The sequence below is a fragment of the Ostrinia nubilalis genome, chromosome 14 (genome assembly GCF_963855985.1).
Source record: "Ostrinia nubilalis chromosome 14, ilOstNubi1.1, whole genome shotgun sequence".
NCBI lineage: Eukaryota > Metazoa > Arthropoda > Insecta > Lepidoptera > Crambidae > Ostrinia > Ostrinia nubilalis.
In genome coordinates, this window is record NC_087101.1 from 7,957,264 (window position 1) to 7,981,563 (window position 24,300).

A 24,300-nucleotide genomic window follows, 5' to 3' on the forward strand; every position below is an offset into this window, starting at 1 on the left:
AACGGTGGGTAGGCGTATCGGCCGCGTGGCAAATGTTGCTAATCCACTATTTCAGCGGAATTGTGAAAACGTTGCCCAACCATAGACGGTTGCCGCCTTGGCACGTACCGCACTTGTTGAAACCTCGCCTGCAACCGCCACCATTGCGTTCCGACAACCTTCGATTTCCTCCATTATGCGTTAACGTTTATACGCGAAAATCGATTTCGGCCACGGTTCATATTTACACAAAGGTAACACCTATAAGATCAAGCTTACCCCCACTTTTCACACCTCGATGTGGCCAGCATTGGCGGTTTATTGTGTGTGGTTAGTTATTAGGTAATGGGTCTACATTTCGGTGGCCGCAATGCAGGTATTATAATACAAATTGCTGAATGCCAACACGACATTGCTATGCATGCATTCAAATTGCCGCTTCATGTTCTATTCGTCACACTAGAACAATTAGACGGACTAAACGTCGGGGACCAATAACATGCCTAAACAGACTAATGTGATGTACAAAACGTATGACTTCGGAAGTATGCAGTTGCTATTTAAACGCTTGTCTTATTAACAAATTAGAATGCGTCATGATGTGGTAGCCGAATTCGTATTGGTCATTTGTTACTTTATAATTATGAATGTAAAAACCCACTGCAATTAAAAATAATATGCTTCAGGCTTTAAATTAGTGTTATGCATCAATGAAGGAAACAATTTAAACCTACGTTTTGTTTGGGATTTAGTAATGCTTAATTGTAGAACTGCGGCCATTCGTATATTTCTTATAGCTATGGTCGTTTACCTAATGGTATCATCATTACAAAACTGAGTGGGTCATAACAACTATGGAAAGAGAATGTCCCGTGGTCACAATCCGAGACCAAGGCTTTGTTTGTTATTAACAATGCCATTCGAAGACGCAGCTATGTAATCTGAATTGTCCTTGCGTGGCTCACATATAGAAACCGAGTAATTTCAGATGATTATGTCAGCTGTTCCGAAGACTGCGTCGGTGTAACCGTGCCTCTGGGTTGGCGCACTGGCGCCAAACTTGGCTATGCGTGTGCTTCGCTAGAAGCTTTAGTCGCTTAGCTAAATCTTTTAGATCTAATGATACCCGTTCAGATTTCTAAAACGTTCCGCCCATTCTCGAAATGTTTATTCCAATCAAAATAGTCTGAGAAAAAGTGGGTGGCTTTGTCCCAAAATGTTGAGAATCTCTTTATTCGACAGCGGAGCAACGGGCATTGTTTCGCGGTACGTAACGCACAACGCACGTGGGCTTTTCAACTGCACAGAGAAAGTAGCACAGCCGCCGGCAAGGCCGCCGTGTCGCCGAGCGACCTTCACAGATCACTTCCGGGATCCACAGACAGCCGCGCCTACAATCTCAGTCGTTATCGTTATTTCGTGCAACGTCCGAAATGTGGTCAAATGTCTAATGGGTATCATTCATTTGTTTTGTTGCTTGCTGCTCCTATATGTCAAGGTTTCCGGTTGTCATAAAAACTCCGTGTTCAACCGCACCACTTAGCATAGTTTAATAAACCTATAAACTTGAGGATTTTAGTTAGGAGGAAAAATAATGCAGTCAGAAAAGCTCTCAGCTTGCTCTAATATGCCGCAAATGCCGCAATATACCATTCACATCGTAGCACGTGGTAAAAGTCGCGCAGAATCGAAGTCAGTATCTTTGAAAGTTGCACATGGCGTTTTATTTTCGGACAAAATCATCTAAATAAATCTTCTTACGCCAGCAGCAATTACAATGATCTCAAAATGATACATCGACTCGAAAGTGTTAGGAAATTCGAAGGTCGACGCTCGGCAAGCCCTTATCCGCCTGATCGCGTTGCGTAAATGGCGCCTTTTCCCAACTGCTTAATTACATACCAATAGCTGGTAATGATTTGTTAAAAATCATGCGTCTACACGTTGTAATTAAACATCTTGCTTTATAACTTTCAACTAATCAAGTAGCTGCAGCGCACTATGGATCGAAATTGCCATTTATGGACATAGCGATTTTTTTCACAATTTCTATTTGAAAAAATTACCTATCGATAGGTTACGTTATTCTGATGAATAAATGCTGCACAAGTTTTTCTCTAAAACCAATAGTTTGGCTGGAAAAAAATATTTTCCATTTTCGTTGTATGGAATGAAACATAAAGTGGTCGATTTCGACTAAGCCTTGATAGATCTTGCTTTGAAACTACTTGAGCCTTGTTTTATGGCTTGTTGACTATAATCCTACGCAATCAGCGCGCGCCCAAAGTTGCCCGTTCACAAGTTATGAGGTTCTGAAATTTTTTAAAAAAGTAAGTAAAAGTGACTTTTTTTGGAATATCTTTAAAGATTTAACGAAAATATAAAGATTCTATACGTTAATAATGTGAATTAACCTTAAATTACTGCTAAAAACACATTTTAATAAAATTCAAAGGAATAAAATCAGCGATATTTTTTTCACAATTTCTGTTTGAAAAAAATACCTATCGATAGGGTATGTTATTCTGATGAATAAATATTATGAAACGTTTTTCTCTAAAACCAATAGTTTGGCTGGAAAAAATTATTTTCCATTTTCGTTGTATGGAATGAAACATAAAGTGGTCGATTTCGACTAAGCCTTGACAGATTTTGCTTTGAATCTACTTGAGCCTTGATCTGTGGCTTGTTGACTATAATCCTACACTAACAGCGCGCGCACAAAGTTGCCCGTTCAGAAGTTATGAGGTTCCGAAAAATTAAAATTAAAGTAAGTAAAATTGACTTTTCTTTAGATAAGACGACAAGAGAAAGATTAATTACATTACTAAAGTATAGAATTTTCATGTTTTAGTTGAATCTTTAAAGATATGTCCCAAAAAAAGATACTTTTACTTACTTTAATTTTCATTTTTCGGAACCTCATAACTTCTGAACGGGCAACTTTGTGCGCGCGCTGTTAGTGTAGGATTATATTATAGTCAACAAGCCACAGATCAAGGCTCAAGTAGATTCAAAGCAAAATCTGTCAAGGCTTAGTCGAAATCGACCACTTTATGTTTCATTCCATACAACGAAAATGGAAAATATTTTTTTCCAGCCAAACTATTGGTTTTAGAGAAAAACTTGTTCAGCATTTATTCATCAGAATAACGTAACCTATCGATAAGTATTTTTTTCAAATAGAAATTGTGAAAAAAATCGCTATGTCCATAAATCGCAATTTCGATCCATAGTGCAGCGGGAATATTCAATCAGTGATTTTATTGATTTAATCAAAGTTTTACCATTAAACACGAACTTGAGTACTTGCTTGTGCATACATTAATATTACTTTATTAACTTCTAAGCGGAGGAATAATATCAAGAGGAATAATAAGTATCTATTCAGACTATACATGAAACAGCTTTTAACGTGGTGCAGATGGTCACACGATTTCGAATTGTGTATAATTTATTTATGCGTGGATTGCGTGTATATTTTTATAAACTATATTTTTATCAACTTGAGCCTATAAAACTATATGTGAACTCGTGATAGGTATCACTGCAGTGGGTCGCGTGACAGAGTGCATGTTCGATGCATTTGCGGTGGCGTGTGTCACGACGCTGCGCCAAACATACCGTGAATCCGCAGTGATGTCTTCATAACATATATTTTTAACTAATTTTCAAATTGTATATGCGAAGATCGCACGCAACGCGCTAAGACTGACATGTGTCTTGTTCAGATATTTCCTCAAACAATAGTTCAACTAATGCTGAATCATCGTTCCACGAAATTATTATAATTGAACATTTTTTTACATCGAAACGAATCAATATTACTTATTGGTCGTGGATCGCTGTAGAGTGGAGAATCAACACGCTAGCCACGACTCACCAAACGAGTTATGTTATAAATAATTAATTAACATTTGGTTGCTCGGCGAACTCTTTGTAGCTCCAAGGTCACACAGTGGACGGTCTAAGCCGATTTTCAAGATTAAATCAAGATGCGTCAATTAGAATAAATTTTGATGTTCTAACTTTTTTTCAAACGAGCTCCGAGAAGCAACGTAATCTTGATTACATTACGCTGACTGGCTTAGCCGGATATAAGACGATTATCATTATGCTAGTGAACTTATTATTTGTAAATGTACATTAAGCGTTAAATAAAGCGATTTACCATTCCGAATTATTTGGTCGTTATTGTTTGCTTGTTATTATTATTCTTATGGTGGAATTTTCGTGTAGCTAGTTCTAGAGAATTAACTATTTAATAGAAATATGTTCATTTGCATTTAAGATCAGTTGTTTCGTACAAGTTCGGTTTGAGGCTTTGAGGTTGCTCATTTTAAAACTCTACGAACAATATTGTAATGAAGACTATTAAAGATTTGGGAATTCGGGTAATGGAAAAAAATATAACATTTACCTACCATCACTTGCGATTCATGAGCAGTTTGAGCAGCAGTATAATTTATACTGTCATAATTCTGATACTATCAGTTATTAAATTCATTATAATATTAAACTTGTATAAATATTCACAGTTACTATTCATTTCAACATTATTATTATGTAAAACTGGGTTATATTAATGAAGCATTGGTTTCTTGCAATGCAAGGCAAACTCGTATTATAGTAGGTACTAATAAATCAGCTAGCCATGCTAATGACTATGTAGGACTGGCTTTATTGCATTGTTAATTAAATCATAAACACTTTAGCAATGTAAAAGTTGCAGTTAAAGTGAACGTTATCATTTGCTGGTCAACTGAAAGATATTCAAATTCAAACTGCAAGGTTAAGACAATTGAGCAGCAATTGATTCGAGTGGAATATAATTATCGTCCATCAAACATTTTGACGGCATCGCAACGCAACATTGCGGTATGGTTTTTCAATTCACAATGTCATTTCTATTATTGGAGGAGTCGTTCACTTCAGTTGCCTTTGAAATATTAATTGCAATCAGTAAACGCCTAGCTAATGCTTAGTCATTACTGCGTCTCTACTTGAAGCAAGGCCTCATTGTGTTCGCTTAATCCTGCTTGGGTACAATAAACATTTAAACATACTTTGAAGTGATTAATTACATTATAATAACAAACAGAGGTTGAGTTGAGGTGTCTGTGCCATTTTGCTCAAATGTATTTTAAATATTGCTACCACATGGATGACTCTACATTATGATCTCTTGGTAATGGAACCAAGACAAAGTACTTATAGTCATAAATGTTTATTGTTAATGTTTATAAGTAGGTAGGTACTAAAGAGTGCTTTAAAAAAGACTACTTTAGTTTCGAACTTTCGAGGACTTCACTATTCTAATGAAACTCTGATGCCTTATTTTGTAATATTCCTTGCTAGGAATGTAGTGCATGATGATGTTGTAGAGCCGTTTTTATTTCGAACCAGTGTAAACAGTGTCGCGATACGACCGCTGAATTAATGTCCCCAATTCAATTGAAGTGTTTCATTAGCACAAGTGGCCCCGATTGCTTCGTTGATCGAGCCCGACGTCCGTCGCAAAGCCAGGCGCCTTACATACGTACCACCACTACCAGTAATAAATGAAATCGTATAACCGCTCTTTCTCATTCTGTATAGCTTCGCAAATCAAGAAAAGGTTGATTTAAATAATGCCGACTTATGAACATCAATTTTACCCTCATCAAAAATATTCCGAAACATATCCAAGATTAGTACCTGTCTCGTAATGGACATAAGAACTCGCATCAACAATTAAGTCTTCAAAATCTTCCTGGTCGGTGGCCTAATGCCCGCCTTCGTCATAATCGCCTGTCATTCTGCAACAGGCGGTGTTCTTTTGGTTAATAAGATTGTATTTGTGAAGGTTCGTGATCCGCGCAAGACCTTCGCGCGCTGCCGGGTTCAATTAGAGATCACCCGGTTGCGTTAGAAACGACGTCTCCCATTATATAGACGGGTCGTGACACCGCACGTCCAAACGCGGTGGCGTAATAAACGTATTGTTGTCAGTAATTTCCACGTGCAATGCTGTAGTTAATTGTGTATGGATGCGGTGCTGGTAACTAGGCAACATGAGCCGGAAAATGTGGGCATTATCGCGCTCTATCGCTACGTGTGAAGGACACAAACTAACACTCTGGCATTTGGTAATTCAACCGACTTCAAAAAAGGAGGAGGTTCTCAATTCGACCCGTATGTTTTTTTTTTTTTTTTTTTTCTATGTTTGTTACGCGATAACTCCGCCAATTATGAACCGATTTGAACAAATATTTTTTCGGCGTATAGGTAATACCCCAAGGGTGGTCCCATTTAAATTTAATAATAAAAAAAACAACCCCCAAGGGTGGAAAATTGGGGATGAACTTTTTTATACGCAATATCTCCGCCGATTATAAACCAATTTGAACGATTATTTTTTTGTTGAATAGGTATTATCAAAAGGGTGGTTTCATGCGAATTTGAAGAAAATATTTCACCCCCAAGGGTGGAAAATTGGGGATGAACTTTTTTATACGCAATATCTCCGCCGATTATGAACCAATTTTTTTTGGTCTCAGTGTACTGCCTACCTTCAGTGGTAACATCAAGGTAATAATTAGTTAACTAAAAAGCAAGAAATAAGTAAAATTTTATTAAAAAAAATAAAACCGACTCCAAAAAACCTACACTAAAACGTAGAAAAATAATTACTAATTACCTACTTATTTATTAGGACGAATTATTAATATTTATGTAGGTATACCATGATTAATACTTTTGGAGTCGGTGCAGGCAAACTTTACATGTTTCATAATCTTGGCACCGACTCCAGAAGTATCAATCATGGTATACCTACATAAATATTAATAATTCGTCCTAATAAATAAGTAGGTAATTAGTAATTATTTTTCTACGTTTTAGTGTAGGTTTTTTATACTTTATAGTTTAACAGTTGCCGCCACGCGGAATAGGTTGCGCAAAAATGTGTGCATGATAGATTTCTTGCAGGTAGTTACGAGCAATTTGTGAAATTAATAACTTCATTAATCACTGCGTATGCATGTAGTATTAAAAACCAAGAATTAATAAGAAATGTACATACTGTACATATGAATAGCAAAGGTGATCAATAAAAGCATTAATAATGACGTCGTTGTACATTTGACGTGACTTGGGACATTCACACAGAGCTGTAACTAACTCGCACATTGGATGTTACGACGTAATGCAATGTCGCGGTGACACTAACTTCCAATAACTTGTGTGGTCAATGCCGGAGTTATCTCAGAAGGTATTGTGTCAGACGCGTTCAGTGCCTTGTCACTAATATCTATCTGACTTTGTTGTATCACATTAATGTAGAACTTAACTTGTAAATAGTAGGTTCACTCACATTGGTTTATGTATGTATAACTTGGCAGACACGTACATTTTACGGTCAATTGTTCACCACTGTTTTGTCTTTGATATGAATGACGTCCTCTGCTGTTAGCTAGTTTGTCAATTTATCTACACACCACACATAATATGCCCTTTGTGAAGTAGGAACCCTAGTAGAAAATCTTTAGTGGTAGTTTCATTAAGCTGACCAGTCCAACGTGATCTTAATTTATGCAATGATACTTGTGTAGGTAATTTCCATGCACTCATTTCTCTGAATAATTTATAACTATAATAATTGAGATACTTGTGATTCCACAACCTGTATCTCAACCCAGAAGTAGTTCCTTGATTGCAACGTTGTCATTGCACAAGCGCGCAACACGTATCTGACATCACTAGTGCTCTTCCTCGGTGAATTATCTAGCAATGAGCAGTATCATTAGTGTATCTAACCCGATCAGCAGTAATGCCGGTACGCCGTAGTTTTCCGGGCAGCTAGCGGGGTATAGTTTTACTTTCTTGTAGGAAGTGCTATCGCTTTCAACGGAGACCGGTCGGTGAGCCTGCTCGCCAGTTATTGACTTCGGGCCCAAGTTAAAGTCAGGCGCGTTGTGGGAGGATACCGTCATTAGGTACTGGCAATAAAACGGGTTACATACTGATTACACGAAATGATAGCTCAGGGTAGGCAGGGTAGCAGCAACCTCCATCTACATATCGATCCGTAACAACATATCCCACAGCATTTAAAATTTCTGATTCAGTTTACTAAATAGGACCATTAAATTGAAATGTTATTATGAGAATATTTATTAATGTGACTAACGAAACTCTTTTCTTCTTTACAGGTGAGCCCAGACTACCTTGACAATGGTGCATTAACTGCAATTGTAAGTTAAAGTTACCATCCTCGATGGAAAATTAAAATTACACCAAGTACTGGCCAAGTATTGGCTTATTATCTAGGGTCGTTAAAGGTAGTTGTACAAACCAGTATTGAAGAGATCGAAGACGTGTAGAGTATTATGATATCAATTTAATAAATCACCCGTCGTGTATAAAATATATTAAACATCGAACTAAAATATTATTTAATACGTCGACATTCATGTAAGCAGACACAATAGAAAATCATCTCGCGCAGGCAGAAGAGCTATAATAGACGTTCATTTAATACAACTTAATTATCTTAGATTGCACGTTGTTTCATTGAACTTTTTCGAATTGGCAACAGTCAGTGTTATGAAAAGCCTACTCAATCTTTCAAGAACATACTTTGTAAAAAAAAACTGAAATGATACAAACAGTAACTCCAATATTCAGCTCCAGGAGTATTATAATACACAAATATGTAGATACTACTATTGTGTAAACACAAATTGATCTGCATCAATCTCAACATCGAAATTAATCAATTTGTTTTACTCATGCACTAACCCAAATGGCAATAATTCACTTTTTATGTAGGTACAGTTTTGATCACATTTAAACGTGTAAATAAACGCAGACAGTAAAATCATTTTATTTTTATTGCAGCCTTCAACAGAAGTAGCATTTAGCACAAAGCAAAATTCAGACTGAACGCAAAAGGCAGTTTTACACTGACCTCGTAATATAAGCCTGGATGATTTAACGTACGATACAGCGACGCGTTATCTGCCGCACAACGACGTCTTTGTTCCGAGCATGGCCACTAAGCATGCCAGCACTTCAACAGTAATTAGTCAAGCAGTCACTAAATACTATTGTCCACTTAAAAATACCACTCAAACAATCTTCAAAACAATTATCTATCCAAACCTGATAATGTCACTTTCTAAGAGCAACGAGGCAAACCTCTCAATGTGTATCTTTATATTGTGTCGCGCAAACAATAATGTAGGTATATTGCGCAGAAAACGTTTTTCCACTTTATAATGCAGTGTGACTCACATCCTCGATTGGCGGGGAAAGTGTAACCCGGCAGTGTGACGCAACAATAAAAATTGCACGGACAAAGGAATTGCCAGGTATAAGCCTGACGTAAGGGCTTAGTTGGTGCCACTAGATACTACCATTAGCGCTGCCGCACAATGATGCGCCGGAGCGCACGTAACCACACTCATGGGTTATGATTTCAATAATTATACGCTCACGTCGCAATAATAGCAACGTCATAGTCGCCAATCCCAAATGCAAGCACTTAAAGCTTCGGTACCCACAATGAGAAAAGCCAGCGCTGCAACCGCGGTCGTGAGCAACATTGTTTACATTTCGATTCTGCAAATCGGCCTCTGGGCAGCGTTCTGTTGTTGGCGTTGTTGCATCTATAAATAAGGAGGTGCTAAAAGCGGCCCGGCCGGGGGACGTGCTTCCTCCGCTTTGAGCGGCCGAGGGGTAAACACGCTCAGCTTGAACGTGGCCCTTTGTTGACAATCGCTTTACGGCTCCACCTCGGCTCGCCGGCTTTATAGCGTGCGTCGTAAACACCGCTCCCACCCAGGCTCCTCGAGCTGGCCCGCACCCGCGTCTCGACTGAGGTGAACGTCTGCCCGCGTGCTCCTTGCATGTTCGTAAACTCTTTCAACTCGTGCCAAAATATACACCCGCCAGTTTGACTTCAAAAATACAAAACAACTCATACTAAAGCAACTACGCATTGGCTTTTCTTTTGAATCTATATTTCCGTGATAACAATTCAAATACATTCACCATTGTTCTGACCGGCGCGACCAGTACATTCGTTTATGTTATAAATAAGACGGTCGGTGGACATGTGATGGCATTTATACCATAGGCGTCGCGGTCTCGCATGGTAATCGCGCCGCGCGGGCAATCTGCATGCGGACTGTACGCCGAGCGTCCGGTCTTACTCATCTGACAGTTGCTAACTATGTGTGAACATTTGCCATAATACACTCCGCCGTATAACAATATTCGTGTGCTAACAAGAAGACAAACGATTCGAATTCAAAGCACCACCCATTACTATAGCAAGATCTTCAATTCAGCATTTAAGGAATCTCAGCCTTTTAAAATATTTCTTTTTTTGGGTATCCTGATCTCCTATCCGTCTTTATCTTTCGTCAAATTAGACAAAGGCACTATTTTTTAGTTTTCATGCAATATTATAAACAACACAACACAAGACGTAAACTTGTACCCATCAAAAACAATACTTGTCAAAAAAACCAAGTCTCGCAACTCAGTTGTTCTACGGTAAAAAGTTGTGAGATCCATGTAATACCAAGTCCAGGCCAGGAAATCTTTAACGTTTTACATAAATTATTGACTTGGCCATCGCACTAAATAATTTAATTTACACGTGTTTTCATGCGATGGCCAAGTCAATATGTTTATGTAAAACGTTAAAGATTTCCTGGCCTGGACTTGGTATTACATGGATCTCACAACTTTTTACCGTAGAACAACTGAGTTGCGAGACTTGGTTTTTTTGACAAGTATTGTTTTTGATGGGATCTCATTTCTTTTTGTATTTTGTAGACAGCAGTTATGTATCTAGAAAACTGGACCGAAATTGAAAAATTTTACTCGACTTGGCGGTTGCACTACCGTGCCCCCAAATATCATTTCTTTTTGTATTTTGTAGACAGCAGTTATGTATCTAGAAAACTGGACCGAAATTGAAAAAAATTACTCGACTTGGCGGTTGCACTACCGTGCCCCCAAATATTTTAGTTTTTCCTTGATTCATACACCAAACACTACTTATATTCCAAATTTGAAGCTTCTAGGTCTGCTAGAAGTGCCTTAGAGTTTTGATGATCGGTGAGTCAGTGAGTCAGTCAGTGAGTGACAAAATTAAGTAACTTTGACCCGTTATAATTCTTAAACTACTGGTTCAAATTGAATGAAATTTTAAATATACCGTGTCTTTACAATGCCTGCATAGCTAATGAAAATTCAGCCTTCTAGTTTTATCCACAACGAAGTTACAGGCGGTCGAAAATGGCCTGAATTGCTTCGAGAAAAGGATGGTACGGCCGTGCCGCTTTTTTGCTCGACTTGGTGGGGGCACTGCCGTGCCCCCAGATGTATGGTTAAAGGGTATCGCACTCCGCGGGAGAGCACGACACTATTACTAACGAACGCGACGTTATTTTCATACCCGTCTAATTGTACTTGCTTATCTGTGTAATATTAATCGTAGCATATGTTTTTATTGCGTTCAATTGTGGTATAAATGCGTCACATAATTGTACACAACTGCAAGATAGGCGTTAAAGTTATTGTGGCCTGATGATTCAGTGTTTTCAGCCAATGTTTTTGATGCGTTAACTGGTGTATAGGTAAAGTAATTTTCATCATCATTGTTTATAATATTGTTATCACAAGCAATGTCCGCCTTTATAATCTTTTGTCTAAAAACAAAAACATGAAAGTCAGAATTATTTTGTCAAATTATTCGACGCGGAAAGTTTTAAAGGAAACAGTAGTAGGTACTTACAGAAATATACTTAAGGCAAATTGTACTTAGGACTAATGCAAATTTAAGTACAGTCGACAGCACATAAGACTAACATTTTTGTTTCAAAATAGCACCAATTACAACGATCTAAGATGCCGCAGTTTACTTTGATTTGTTGGTGTCTGTTCTTACCAGAGAGCATTGACGCGCTTACCAAAAAAAAAATCATAAAACAAAACATTGAAAGGTTAATGACTATACCGCCATTACCGGGAGGTCCCGGAGGTCGCAAGACGCTGAGACTGCTGGGAGGGGGCCACCGTCTCGGCGCTGGTTTATTTCGCGCAATCATTCAATAAACTTGATGGTAATCGACAAGACCCTCAGTTGCCTCATCAGAGAAATGGGACCAATTTCTATGTAGTACGTTTGTGGTACTCGCACTCCCCAATGCTACACAAGTACACAGTATCGTCTCGCTGAAACCACCAGCTAATGAAATGATCTTAGTTTCTTGAGAAATTCCTTATAAAAAAGTTCGTTTCGTATAGTTCTGATTCTTTGATAGGTACTTTTACTGACTGTTAAAGATATGAGACCAACTCGTATTTGATTCCGTAGGATTGTGAAAATACCTTGAATGTGAGGTTCTGGCTACATTTCCCGACAGGATCAACTTTAACAACGATACCGAGAGAGACTTGCTCGGCAAAAAAATCCGTTAGTCTGAAGTTCTGTACCTCGTAACACCAGGATGTACTTCCTTACTTCGATACCGATATTTATGAATATCTGAATAATTAACGAATTTCTTATTTTTGTTGGTAACTGTAATCATGCTTTTAATATAAAACTTGTAGATTAATTTTTATGTTTTAAAAACACTGACAATCCATTCGAGGAGCAATTTATAAATCGTTAAAAGTTCATTTAAATATAGAACGCATTTGATTAGAACCAATTAAACGACAATTAAGCTGTTCTCTTGTTTGAGTCGCCAGCCGGCCGTCCATGAGTCGCGGCCGTTGTTTCAATCGAGTGGAGCGAGTGCCATAATAGCTTGAATTCATGATCGTTATTGCTTTGTTCTACTTTGATGTAAATTCATCATCGGTCATCATCACCCAACTAAACTCTATAACCATTATTTTATTATGAAATATTGCCACACATAATTTCATTATTAACGGTAGCTAGAAGCAATTTTTATGGTTTTGAAACTGTGTTTCAGCTCAACCTGGTTCTGTATTGGTGATGAGGCTGTCATTCAAATTGAATTTCAAAAGCGACCGTTAACTTATGATGCTGCTGAAAACTCTTAACCTACATCTTCTTTCCTTGTTATAACGATGCCATTGCCCTCTGAGGTTATCTGAAGTATATTTTTAGCGAATCCTCGAGTTCAGATAACAACAGCGGGCAAAGGTGTAAATTCGTACAGATTGACTACTAGTCCAGTCAATGAATGCCTTAACGACGGTGTAGAGAGAAATCCGTGGAACACAATTTCTGACCTCGGGACTTTATTTAGCCTAGTTAGGTGGTGAACATAGCAAAAGTCCCCGCCCTTAGCCCTTGAGCCAGCGGGGAGAGGGGGGTTTAAAGGTACCACTTTTCGGTTTTTCGCTTAATCCTCGGAAACTATGCGTCATAGTGACATGACTACTATGAACCAAAAAAAGCTTATTCAATTTGCTACAGGTGAGACGGTCAAGTTTTTCTATATCTTGTATAGTTTTTGCGGCATCTGCTCTAGAAGGTCTGTAAAATTGGAAATTTTATTGTTGTCTTACATGTTCCTTTCAGGAGAAAATCGACTAAATCAACATTGAGCAAACACTATAGACATGCGGGAGCATGTTAAGCCTAGTTCCAGGGAGGGGACTGCACCGTGCGTATATTTAGACGAACCAATTAGAGCCACTTTTGACTCCTCATCATTCAAAAACTGCTGTGCATTAACACTTCAAATTTGGCTCATGTATTGAGACTTGCAAGATATAAATCAGGTTCAAATTTCATAAATATACCTCAAACGGTTATTTAGGTATTGACGTTCAAAAATCGATATTTAAAGCACTAAAATCTATCTATCACATGTGAAATGTTAAAATTTACTGGTTTTTTATTTGTTCCTATGTATTTACATAACTACCTTTCTGGATGCCAAATTTGAACCTTCGAGGCCATCTGGAAGTGGTTAGAATTTGGTCTATAGGTCAGACATGTAGATTTTTGGACGTCAATATCTAAAGAACCGTTTGTAGTAGGGAATTTAGTGCAAGAACCCCTCCACTTTGGTATAGAAGGCTCATTTTTGCACCAGTTGTTCTTTGGGTGCTCCTGAGTAGATTTCCGTCGGTAGACATCGGGAGCCCCCCCTGTGGTAGCAGGGGGAGGGGGGGCAAGTTTCCTTCTGCCGCGCTTCACTTTAAGGCCCATATCTTCAAAACTATGGGTATTAGGGCAAGTGTGGTGTCATTTTCGGATAATTAAAGGATGGCGAATTCATTTCTAGAACAAACTTTTTGCCTTTTCATACAAAAAAATAGAAATATGGAGTAAAATTCACAAAAACCAAAAAGTATTTTTTTAAATAAACGTCGTTTACTTTTAAACCACTAGAGATAATGTAATAAAAAAAATATGTCCTGAAAGCTACATTTATCAGGATTATAAATATCTACCATTGTATGGTACTTTTTTTGAAAAAAGTAGGTGAAAAAAATTTTTTCTTCAGGACACAGCGGGCGAATTTTAATGCGCGTCGGAAAAAATATTTATTTTATCCATTAATTCATACTATTTGGGTCATAAGCAAGTAAAGATTATTATTTTAGAATTTATTTAGAGTTCCTGGCACATCATGCTACCATGATTTGTATTTTTTCTTCAATTAATTTTGAACTCTATGTGTAAGACATAACGTTGAAAATAGTTTAAATACATTTTATTATTGAAAATATAAGAAGAAAGCACTAAATAAAGAACTTGAATTTGTCTAAACGTCTAATGATTATTATTATTATTTTAATTAACATTTTTATTTCTACATACTATTGTACCAGTGATAACGGAAAGGTAAGTGTGAGGAAAATGAGGATTGATTATTATCATAGTACGGGAGATTATTTTTAACACAAAGGCTACGGCTGTGACCATTATAGTTGTTTTTTCAGACAGCACCAGCTTCTGCACTACTTCTTGCACTTACATCTCACCATTTCCAGGCAAGCTTCGGCAGCTACGGGCAAATCGGTCCATGTAGGCTCCATGTTGCTATCGACTCTGGTCCACACCCAACCAGTCGGATAAAGGGAAGACTGAGTCGGTTGCTTGCAACTGATCCTATACGCGAACCCCTTGATATACTGCCAGTAGCCAATGCTGATACAAAGCTCTCTGGGTTATTTTATGTAGGGTCACACCTAAGCGTAGTCCACAGCGACCCATTAGGATCTTTATTCTCCCTTTTTTATTCCCTATCATCAAAAATAATCCTATCCATTAGTAAAGTGAATTAAGCGTTTGAGTGAAAGCCACCTAATAGTCTTCTGATGCCGGATATCCTGACCCAAGCAGACCCATCCTTACAGTATTAAGTGTTTCATGGACTCCACATTGTATTCCACATGCTCGAGAGCTTCTGTTGTTAGGCCCATTTTTTGGGACATGTGATTCGTTCCATAATGCCCAGCCCAGTTTGCGTAACTGTAATTGCTTGGGCATACCTTTGAAAAGTTTTCTTCATGACCCTGTATTTCCTTTTAGGAATGATTTGGAGAGGCTTATATCGTTGGAGCTTTCCCATTCAGCCCTGTTATTCTTAGATATGGCCATATTATGGCCACGAGGTACCTAAGCTTTTAGATAAAGGTACCTACTATCAGTTCTGACCCAATAGGTATCGTCTCTGACCCTTGTCTCGCTAGACTGTCGGCTCTCTCATTGCATTCGATCCGTGTATGTCCAGGTATCCCACATTAGGGACACTTTGTCATGCCTTCAGAGTTTGTTCATCTTTAAGATTGCATCTAGAATACCTAATTCTAGACTCAACCGTCACTGAGGCGATGGTTTTGTTTAAGTGCTGCCTAAGGATGTAAATATTACGTTTCTTACACCCCTGTTTTTAATGCACACATAATTATAGCGTAGAATTCAGCTTGAAATACTGTAACAAACCTCTGTGTTTATTACTACATGCTTTACTATGAACGAGTGCTGTAAGTGCCCACCAACCTATAGGCAGTTTTGTATCAGTGTATCAAGGGCAGTAATTATGTCCTCATGATTTTTTCAAATTATTTAAAATTTAGTTGGTTCAATGGGTTCGCGTATAGGGTCAGTTGCAAGCAACCGACTCAGTCTTCCCTTTACCCGACTGGTTGGGGGTGGACCAGAATCGATAGCAACATGGAGCCTACTTGGACCAATTGCCCGTAGCTGCCGAAGCTTGCCTGGAAAGAAGTAGTGCAGAAGCTGCTGCTGTCTGAAAAAACAACTATAATGGTCACAGCCGTAGCCTTTGTGCTAAAAATAATCTCCCGTACTATGATAATATCAATCCTCTCTTTCCTCACACTTTCCTTTCCGTTATCACTGGTACAATAGTATGTAGAAATAAAAATGTTAATTAAAATAATAATAATAATCATTAGACGTTTAGACAAATTCAAGTTCTTTATTTAGTGCTTTCTTCTTATATTTTCAATAATAAAATGTATTTAAACTATTTTCAACCTTATGTCTTACACATAGAGTTCAAAATTAATTGAAGAAAAAATACAAATCATGGTAGCATGATGTGACAGGAACTCTAAATAAATTCTAAAATAATAATCTTTACTTGCTTATGAACCAAATAGTATGAATTAATGGATAAAATAAATATTTTTTTCCGACGCGCATTAAAATTCGCCCGCTGTGTCCTGAAGAAAAAATTTTTTTCACCTACTTTTTTCAAAAAAAGTACCATACAATGGTACATATTTATAATCCTGATAAATGTAGCTTTCAGGACATATTTTTTTTATTAGATTATCTCCAGTGGTTTAAAAGTAAACGACGTTTATTTAAAAAAATACTTTTTGGTTTTTGTGAATTTTACTCCATATTTCTATTTTTTTGTATGAAAAGGCAAAAAGTTTGTTCTAGAAATGAATTCGCCATCCTTTAATTATCCGAAAATGACACCACACTTGCCCTAATACCCATAGTTTTGAAGATATGGGCCTTAAAGTGAAGCGCGGCAGAAGGAAACTTGCCCCCCCTCCCCCTGCTACCACAGGGGGGGCTCCCGATGTCTACCGACGGAAATCCACTCAGGAGCACCCAAAGAACAACTGGTGCAAAAATGAGCCTTCTATACCAAAGTGGAGGGGTCTCCATACAAATCATTGCACTAAATTCCCTACTATTGAGGCATATTTATGAAATTTGAAACTAATGTATATCTTGCAAGTCTCAACATATGAGCCAAATTTGAAGTGTTAATGCACAGTAGTTTTTGAGTGATGAGGAGTCAAAAGTGGCTCAAAGTGGTTCGTCTAAATATACGCACGGTGCAGTCCCCTCCCTGGAACTAGGCTTAACATGCTCCCGCATGTCTAGAATGATTGTTCAATGTTGATTTAGTCGATTTTCTCCTGATGGAAACATGTAAGACAAAAATAAAATTTCCAATATTACAGACATTCTAGAGCAGATGCCGCGAAAACTATACAATTTATAGAAAAACTTGTCTATTTCACCTGTAGCAAATTGAATATGCTTTTTTTGGTTCAAAGTAGTCATGTCACTAGGACGCATAGTTTCCGAGGATTAAGCGAAAAACCGAAAAGTGGCACCTTTAAACCCCCCTCTCCCCGCCGGCTCAAGGGCTAAGGGCGGGGACTTTTGCTATGTTCACCTTCTAACTAGTCTAAATAAAGTCCTGAAGTCAGAAATTGTGTTCTACAGTTTTCCATCTATAATGCTTTATTGACTGGACTATACGTAAATAAGCAAGATGTAATGTTGTTCGCGGAGGTCGATACACTGTTACACTCCCATGAATCGTTGAATATTTGGAACTATCAACATTGTTCACGGCACACTTGAAACAATTTAAAGTGCGGCTCATTACTGTAACGATGGCCATTGTGCATCCGTGTTTGCACCTCCACATTCTGAACGTTTCACAAAGGTTCCACATATGTTATCGTTGCCGTGGAGTCGTTGCCCTCGCCGCTCATATAAACCTCTGAATAGCTCGCTAATGTTTACTCTTTCAATATTTTACGGCTGTCATTTGGGATGCTTATGTCATACTTTCAAAGTTAAAATTCATCATTTCAATGTTTATGCGTACATTGTGATTTGAACGTAGGTATGATGGAAATTGCGGATGTGTCACCGTGTGAAACATGTTCTTCCATTTTGAATTCTCTTACGTCCTCTATATTTTTTTTTTGTTGTTGCTAATAGTTTTTGTGTAGGTGTATTGTATAATTTAACCGTACGCCTTTGACGTGTACCAGTCCAAGATTCACTTAATACACGAGCTATTATTGAAGTGTTGCACTTTGTAGCAGTCAAACAACGTGCGGCCCCAAAGGCTTCACAGTCGCCTCGGCCATATAATTGACAGCGCAAACGAATTGGCTCGAGCTTCGTGTTTGTCGCGTTGACAACGCCAGCCGCTAACCAAAACGGCACACAACTTCACTCGAGGTGTGACCTGTGCCCGACTCTTAGGAAATTTTCGTTACACCACCCTTTACCCAAAATTATATTTACCAAACAAACACCCGTTACTGTTATGGATTAGTTTGTTACCCTGTAAAATGTAAACTGTTGACGTTGGGCTAATGGCTAAACGTATGTTATTATAATAAACAGCCCGCATCGTGGTCTGCAAGGCGCTGCGTCTGACTGCCCTCAGTTTCAAACGCAACGACCGCGGCCATTTGAAATCGACAGTGATTACAATTTTCCCTGGAGCTCGGTTGCGCGGGCGCAACGTCCGATGGAAAGCAGCGTTTAACCAATGTTCCGCTCTGATAACTCTCTAATTACGCGTCGGCCGTTTTCCTTCGACACTTGGTGACCACCGGCTTAACCCCTGGCTTTTCACTGGTACATTTCACCCGAGATTGCACTGCCACGCTCATTCGTTTGCTACACTTTCGCCTTTGACAGGCTTCCACTCCAAGCAGCATTGTTCCAAGAGGCACAGATATATTGGGCACTATTAATTATCTGATCCTCTTTCTCTGACACCTCATTTTGGACTGTGGACCATCATTTGGACCAAATCGCTTAAGCGCATGCATTGGGATCATCGTAAATTATTTTATTTTAAATAAAGCATTCTGTGCGTGTGTAGAAAATGTTCGTTCTCTTTATCTTAAACAGTGCTCTGGTAGTAAATCACGACATGTTGTCTGAGTCTCGTTTAGTCACGTAAATGATGTTAACCCGTACGAGCGCAGGAGGAACAATCTCCGCCGAAGGACAAGTGGCAGAAGCAACCTTTACCGCCGCCGGTTATTGCCCACGCACGGAACAATAGCTACTCATAGCACCACTAAAAGCATTCGTGTGTAATTGTTTACCTACCGTTTACTGTAAACCACAAGACTAACGTACACTCAATACCTACCTAATGCATGACCAGAACAATCAATAAGTACTTCAATTGTTTACTATTTTAAAAGGATAGTAAGTAGTTGTTATAATAAAGGGTAATTAAGTCTTTTATCGTATCATCATGTTAGCTAGACAAATAACTTCGAATTAATTTGTACGCTGTATTCCAAAACACAAGTGTTTGCGTGTTTACGATCTCCGGACGAGACGGAGGCGAATAGAATATACAATGACGTGTCATTCACATCGATTGAGGCCGCATACAAGATGCGGTGTATCATACATTATGTATAGAGCTCGTGTTCCGCCTCGAGCTCCAATCCGATCCGACCTTCATGGTGCTCTCGTCACCCCGCCGATATTTCTAAATAATATATTTTTTTTGCATATTAAACTGCCTCACATTCATGAATAATCATTCAAGTCGCCCAAGATGTCCTCATATTTTAGTCATTGATAGCACCATAGCACGCTGAAGTTAGATTATGTAATGCTCATGCACAGCACGACTTGCAGGTGTGTACGAGTCAAACAGATCATGAATAGATCACGATAGGAGTACTGTTACCTATTACGATACACGACCGTTGCCCCTCGCATGACAGCGTCGTCGAATGGCCCGGCGACAATTATGCCCCGCGCGGCGACGAGCGACGTTCGAACAATAGTATACAATCGCCGCGATTGTGCTCGCCGCGGCTCGTGTCAACTGCCTCTCGCGTGAACACCAGCATTGTTATGGTGATACGCCGCAGCCCGCCAGGTTCGACGCTCCGTGAAAACAAAAGACGCCACAACGTGCCACGGCCAATTGCGTCTCCATGAAAACACACTAGAACCAATCCCTTCACACTCGCATAATATCGATGGTGGGACCTATCCCGAATTTTACATAATAAATAATTCATAATGGTACACCGGACGAAGTTTGGTCGTTATAAAAGTACCCATTAAAATTCTACTCACCCCAGGGCTCTAAAGTACCACTTTGAGATTCGGTTAATTGGAAATATTAACCATTTTAACATGGAGTCCATTAGTGAAAACGAGATGTGCCAGAGCAGGTAGACGATGAAATCAGCCTCCCTTCAGGGGTACATTTTTTGTTCGCCTGGCAGGTACCGGGCTTTCGAGCAGATTTTACGTTTTTCTATATAACAAAAACACGATTTGTGAAACTAAGATAAGCGTGTAGAAACCTTTTTGGAATAAGGTCCAAAATGAGTAGTTTTTGTAGGACACAAAAAAAGATAGGCACATCTTTGTGTTTACATAATAATAGTATGCTAAGAGCCAAAGAAAAGTTTTCGTACGTAATTGCTTTACGTTTAGTTTACTCAAAAACCATAGATTTTTATACGTTATTTATTATTGCACTAGTTTTTGTGTTTTTTTTTTTTACTATTTTTGTTTTCTTTTACTAAATCGTTCTTTTCCTTCTATTCCAGAATCAAACTCGTCCAGTGCAGACGATGAACAGCGCCCTCGCGCCCGTGAGCGGCAGCACCGTGGTGGGCGGCGCGGGCTGGGAGCAGCACCCGGCGCTGGCGCGCGCCGCGTCCGTGCCCGCGCACCGCGCGCTGGCCGGCCTGCTGGACCGCCTGGGCCACCGCCGCCTCGAGCGCACCGCCAGCGAGCCCGCGCCGCCGCCGCCCGCCACCAGCCGCTACAAGACCGAGCTCTGCCGCCCCTTCGAGGAGGCCGGCGTCTGCAAGTACGGCGACAAGTGCCAGTTCGCCCACGGCATCCGCGAGCTGCGCAACCTCCAGCGCCACCCCAAGTACAAAACGGAGCTGTGCCGCACCTTCCACTCCGTCGGCTTCTGCCCCTACGGCCCGCGCTGCCACTTCGTGCACAACGCCGAGGAGGCGCGGCGCCGCGAGCCCCCGTCGCCCGGCGGCTCGGTGGCCTCGCTGTCCTCGGGCGTGTCGCTGGGCTCGTACATGAGCGACGGCTCCCGCTCGCCGCGCTCGCCGCACTCGCCGCTCACGCCGCAGTCGCCGCTGACGCCGCACTCGCCGCCCGCGCTGTCGCCGCCCGCCGGCGCCACCGCCTTCGCGTTCCGCCGCACGCAGTCGCCCGACCCCGAGGAGGAGCGGCTGCCGGTGTTCAACCGCCTCTCGGCCGCGTTCGGCGACCTCATCATCGCCTAGGGCGTTGCGATCGCCTAGTCTTAAGTTAAATTATACCGATCATAGCGTAAGGACCGTCTGTCACCGCAGTGCCTATTCGACGTCTTCCAGACCGCGCCCGAGCGCCGTCCCGCTCCGCGCATCCGCACACTCGCTCAACGAATGATCTCCAGTTTGTCGATTCTTCTCATTACTTCGCCCTGTAATTTATAAAGTTAAAGAAGTTTACTGGCGTCTCGAAAGTTTGCGGTGTGAATATAGTGATTACGTACATCTTTAGTTATCGGCACGCACTTGTAAATGGCACCTTATATTGTTAGATATTTATTGCGTAGCTCGCGGAAGTCTTCCCGATGCGATCCTCCGCCGAGCGGTGGTCTCTGTAAAGTTAGCTTATAGAACATTTATTTATTTTGTACTGCCTATCCGCGCTCGGTACCGTACCGCGAGAAGGCGCTCGTGATCTATTTTTAAGGGTTTAAGATAATAATTTATTATTTATTTCGAGTCTCTTTAACTGTAATAATTATTTTTACGTACTAGCAGCTGCGATGCCGCACCGCATACGGACGGGGCCCGCGTCACCGGGACGTGGCTCTGGCAACAAGGATCGATCGATCTCGCTCCCAGATTCAATGCATTACCCCGACCAGCTCGTCCAGTGGGAAGTGATCAATCGATTTACTCGTACATCTCGGGAGTTCGCTGGGCCGAGCGCCGCGCCGTTCTCGGGCGGCGGCGTGCTCACCCGTGGCCGACACCGCTAGCGATCTCAATCACCCGCGGCCCATTTGAGAACGGCGATGTAATCCTGCGGCGCGCCGCTAGCGGCTCGTCTGCGCAGGATTTTTTCGTTTTGCGTCGTGCGAGGAGGGCGGGCAGCGAGCTGAAACCTGTTTGGGTTTTGGTGATTGTTTTTTTCGTCCTCGAAGCGCACTCTCGAGTCCCTCTCGCTCCGATGCCCGACGAGATTGCGTTCGGGCGCTCGCAAAAAATGACAGAAACCTGAGAAAACGCCCGCCGAACTCCCGAGATTTCGTGCCGATGAATTTTTATAGAGATATAACTTGAATACGGTAACATGAAGCATGTTTATATTAGGTGCGGGCCGACGGACTTACCCCGCGCGCTTCCCCCGTCGCGCCCGCATCCCTTACAAAGAGTGCCTTTTACTTTATAACAAAATAAATCGATTATAATATTTAATTTTTAGTTGATCGAGATAGATTGATTGTTTATTTATTGTCTCTTTTGAATATAAAATTCAAATTGGCACAGTTATTACTTTTGTACTTTGACAGAACTAAGTGATTAGTTTGGACGTAGAATAGTTTCTTCTTTGAATAAAGTGTGATATTTTATAATATTTATATTACAAAGTTTAAAGTTTTAATTAAGGGACCAATATAAGTGATTCGATTAGGAGAAATTCTGATAGAAACAGACAGATAAGTAGATACGCTTTCGATTCTTACCAAGAGACTGTATCCTCGCGCCACACATACATATATTTTGTTATACTGTTTGTAACCAGATGTACTGTACGATTTTGTATTGTATCCATCCAATAAAATAGCATTTGACCACTAGTGGTTTTGTGTTTGTTATTGACAGCTCATAGAACCGAGACGGTGTTTTTTGTTTTGTTTTACTATTTTAGTTTCAGTTTTTCTCCGTGTCTAAAGAGAGACGTATCGTGACCACGAAGGATAATAATTTTGTACCTAATGTTAAGGATCCTAGTTGTAAGCGTTTTCATAAAGTTCGCGAATATTATTTATTATCAGTTCATTACGAATTATAAACCATTAAAGTTGATTTATTTAATTTCTTTTGTATTTAAACGTCATTTAAGTACGAATATTGTAACTTAATGTTAGTAATATATCATCAGTCATTTAATGTAACAAGCATTAGTTTAAAACTCTAGTACCTATGTCAGTTGTAATTAAGTATTTAATTTTTTAATTTAATTCCAATTATAAGTTAATCTTCCAAAAATTGACTACGTATTCTATTTCTTATGGACAAAAACAAATTAAGGCTAAAGCTTGTTTATGACATTTTTTTTCTTGTAAGTTTTCCTTATTTCCATCTGCATTTTTATTGAATTATAGTCAAAATATGTTACTTTTGCTTTTTATTTTTGTTTTCTTTCCCTTATCTTCATTACATGTTGAAACAGGCATAGAGTTTAATAATGTAACATAAAACACAACTGGTTTAATTTTTGTTTATTTTCATCAAATCTTAATTTTACATAGCTTAGATGTGGCTTAGATTCAGTATAAACCAACACAAAAGTATTGTACACACAGTAGTTTTCAAAATATTAAATACATAGAAGCATTTATCATTACAATACCAAACTAGATAATTGTCAACTTTGCATGATGTAAAGTGAAAGAAATGTGTAAAATGTCATTTGATAAACCTATTCAGAATATCAATCACACACACACACAAAATTGACAAGATATAAAAAACAATAATTTAAAAATATACTTTTTGCGTTAATGTTTCAACTGTTTCTAACATGACATGACACATTTCAATTATTTGGCTATTATTAAAACAGTGTTGAATCCAGTCCAGTTTATTTCATTTAGTTTAGTAGGTAGAAAACAATTATTATTTGAGTTAATAACCAGTAACTAGATTTATATTTTATTCTAGCCTTTGTGTGTTACCAATTAAAGGCTTCATTCATATCTATCTAAGATTACTAAAATTAAATTAGCACAAGAGAATTAATTCAGATAATTATAATTATAGCTTTATTGCTGCGGTAACTAATAACACCCA

General features: G+C 39.4%; 1 protein-coding gene across 3 annotated transcripts in view; it reads left to right on the forward strand.

Annotated features, from left to right (window-relative positions):
* Positions 1–23,625, forward strand: part of LOC135078103 (protein TIS11) — a 42,974-nt gene extending 19,349 nt beyond the window's left edge. For 2 of the 3 annotated variants that reach the window (XM_063972680.1, XM_063972678.1), the window contains 2 exons: positions 8,172–8,213; positions 20,812–23,625. In XM_063972680.1, the coding sequence (XP_063828750.1) occupies positions 20,836–21,516 (681 nt within the window). In that variant the 5' untranslated portion in view covers positions 8,172–8,213; positions 20,812–20,835 and the 3' untranslated portion in view covers positions 21,517–23,625. The remainder of the gene's footprint in view (positions 1–8,171; positions 8,214–20,811) is intronic. The other variant, XM_063972679.1, reaches the window with a different exon arrangement.
* Positions 23,626–24,300: the final 675 nt, after the last annotated feature.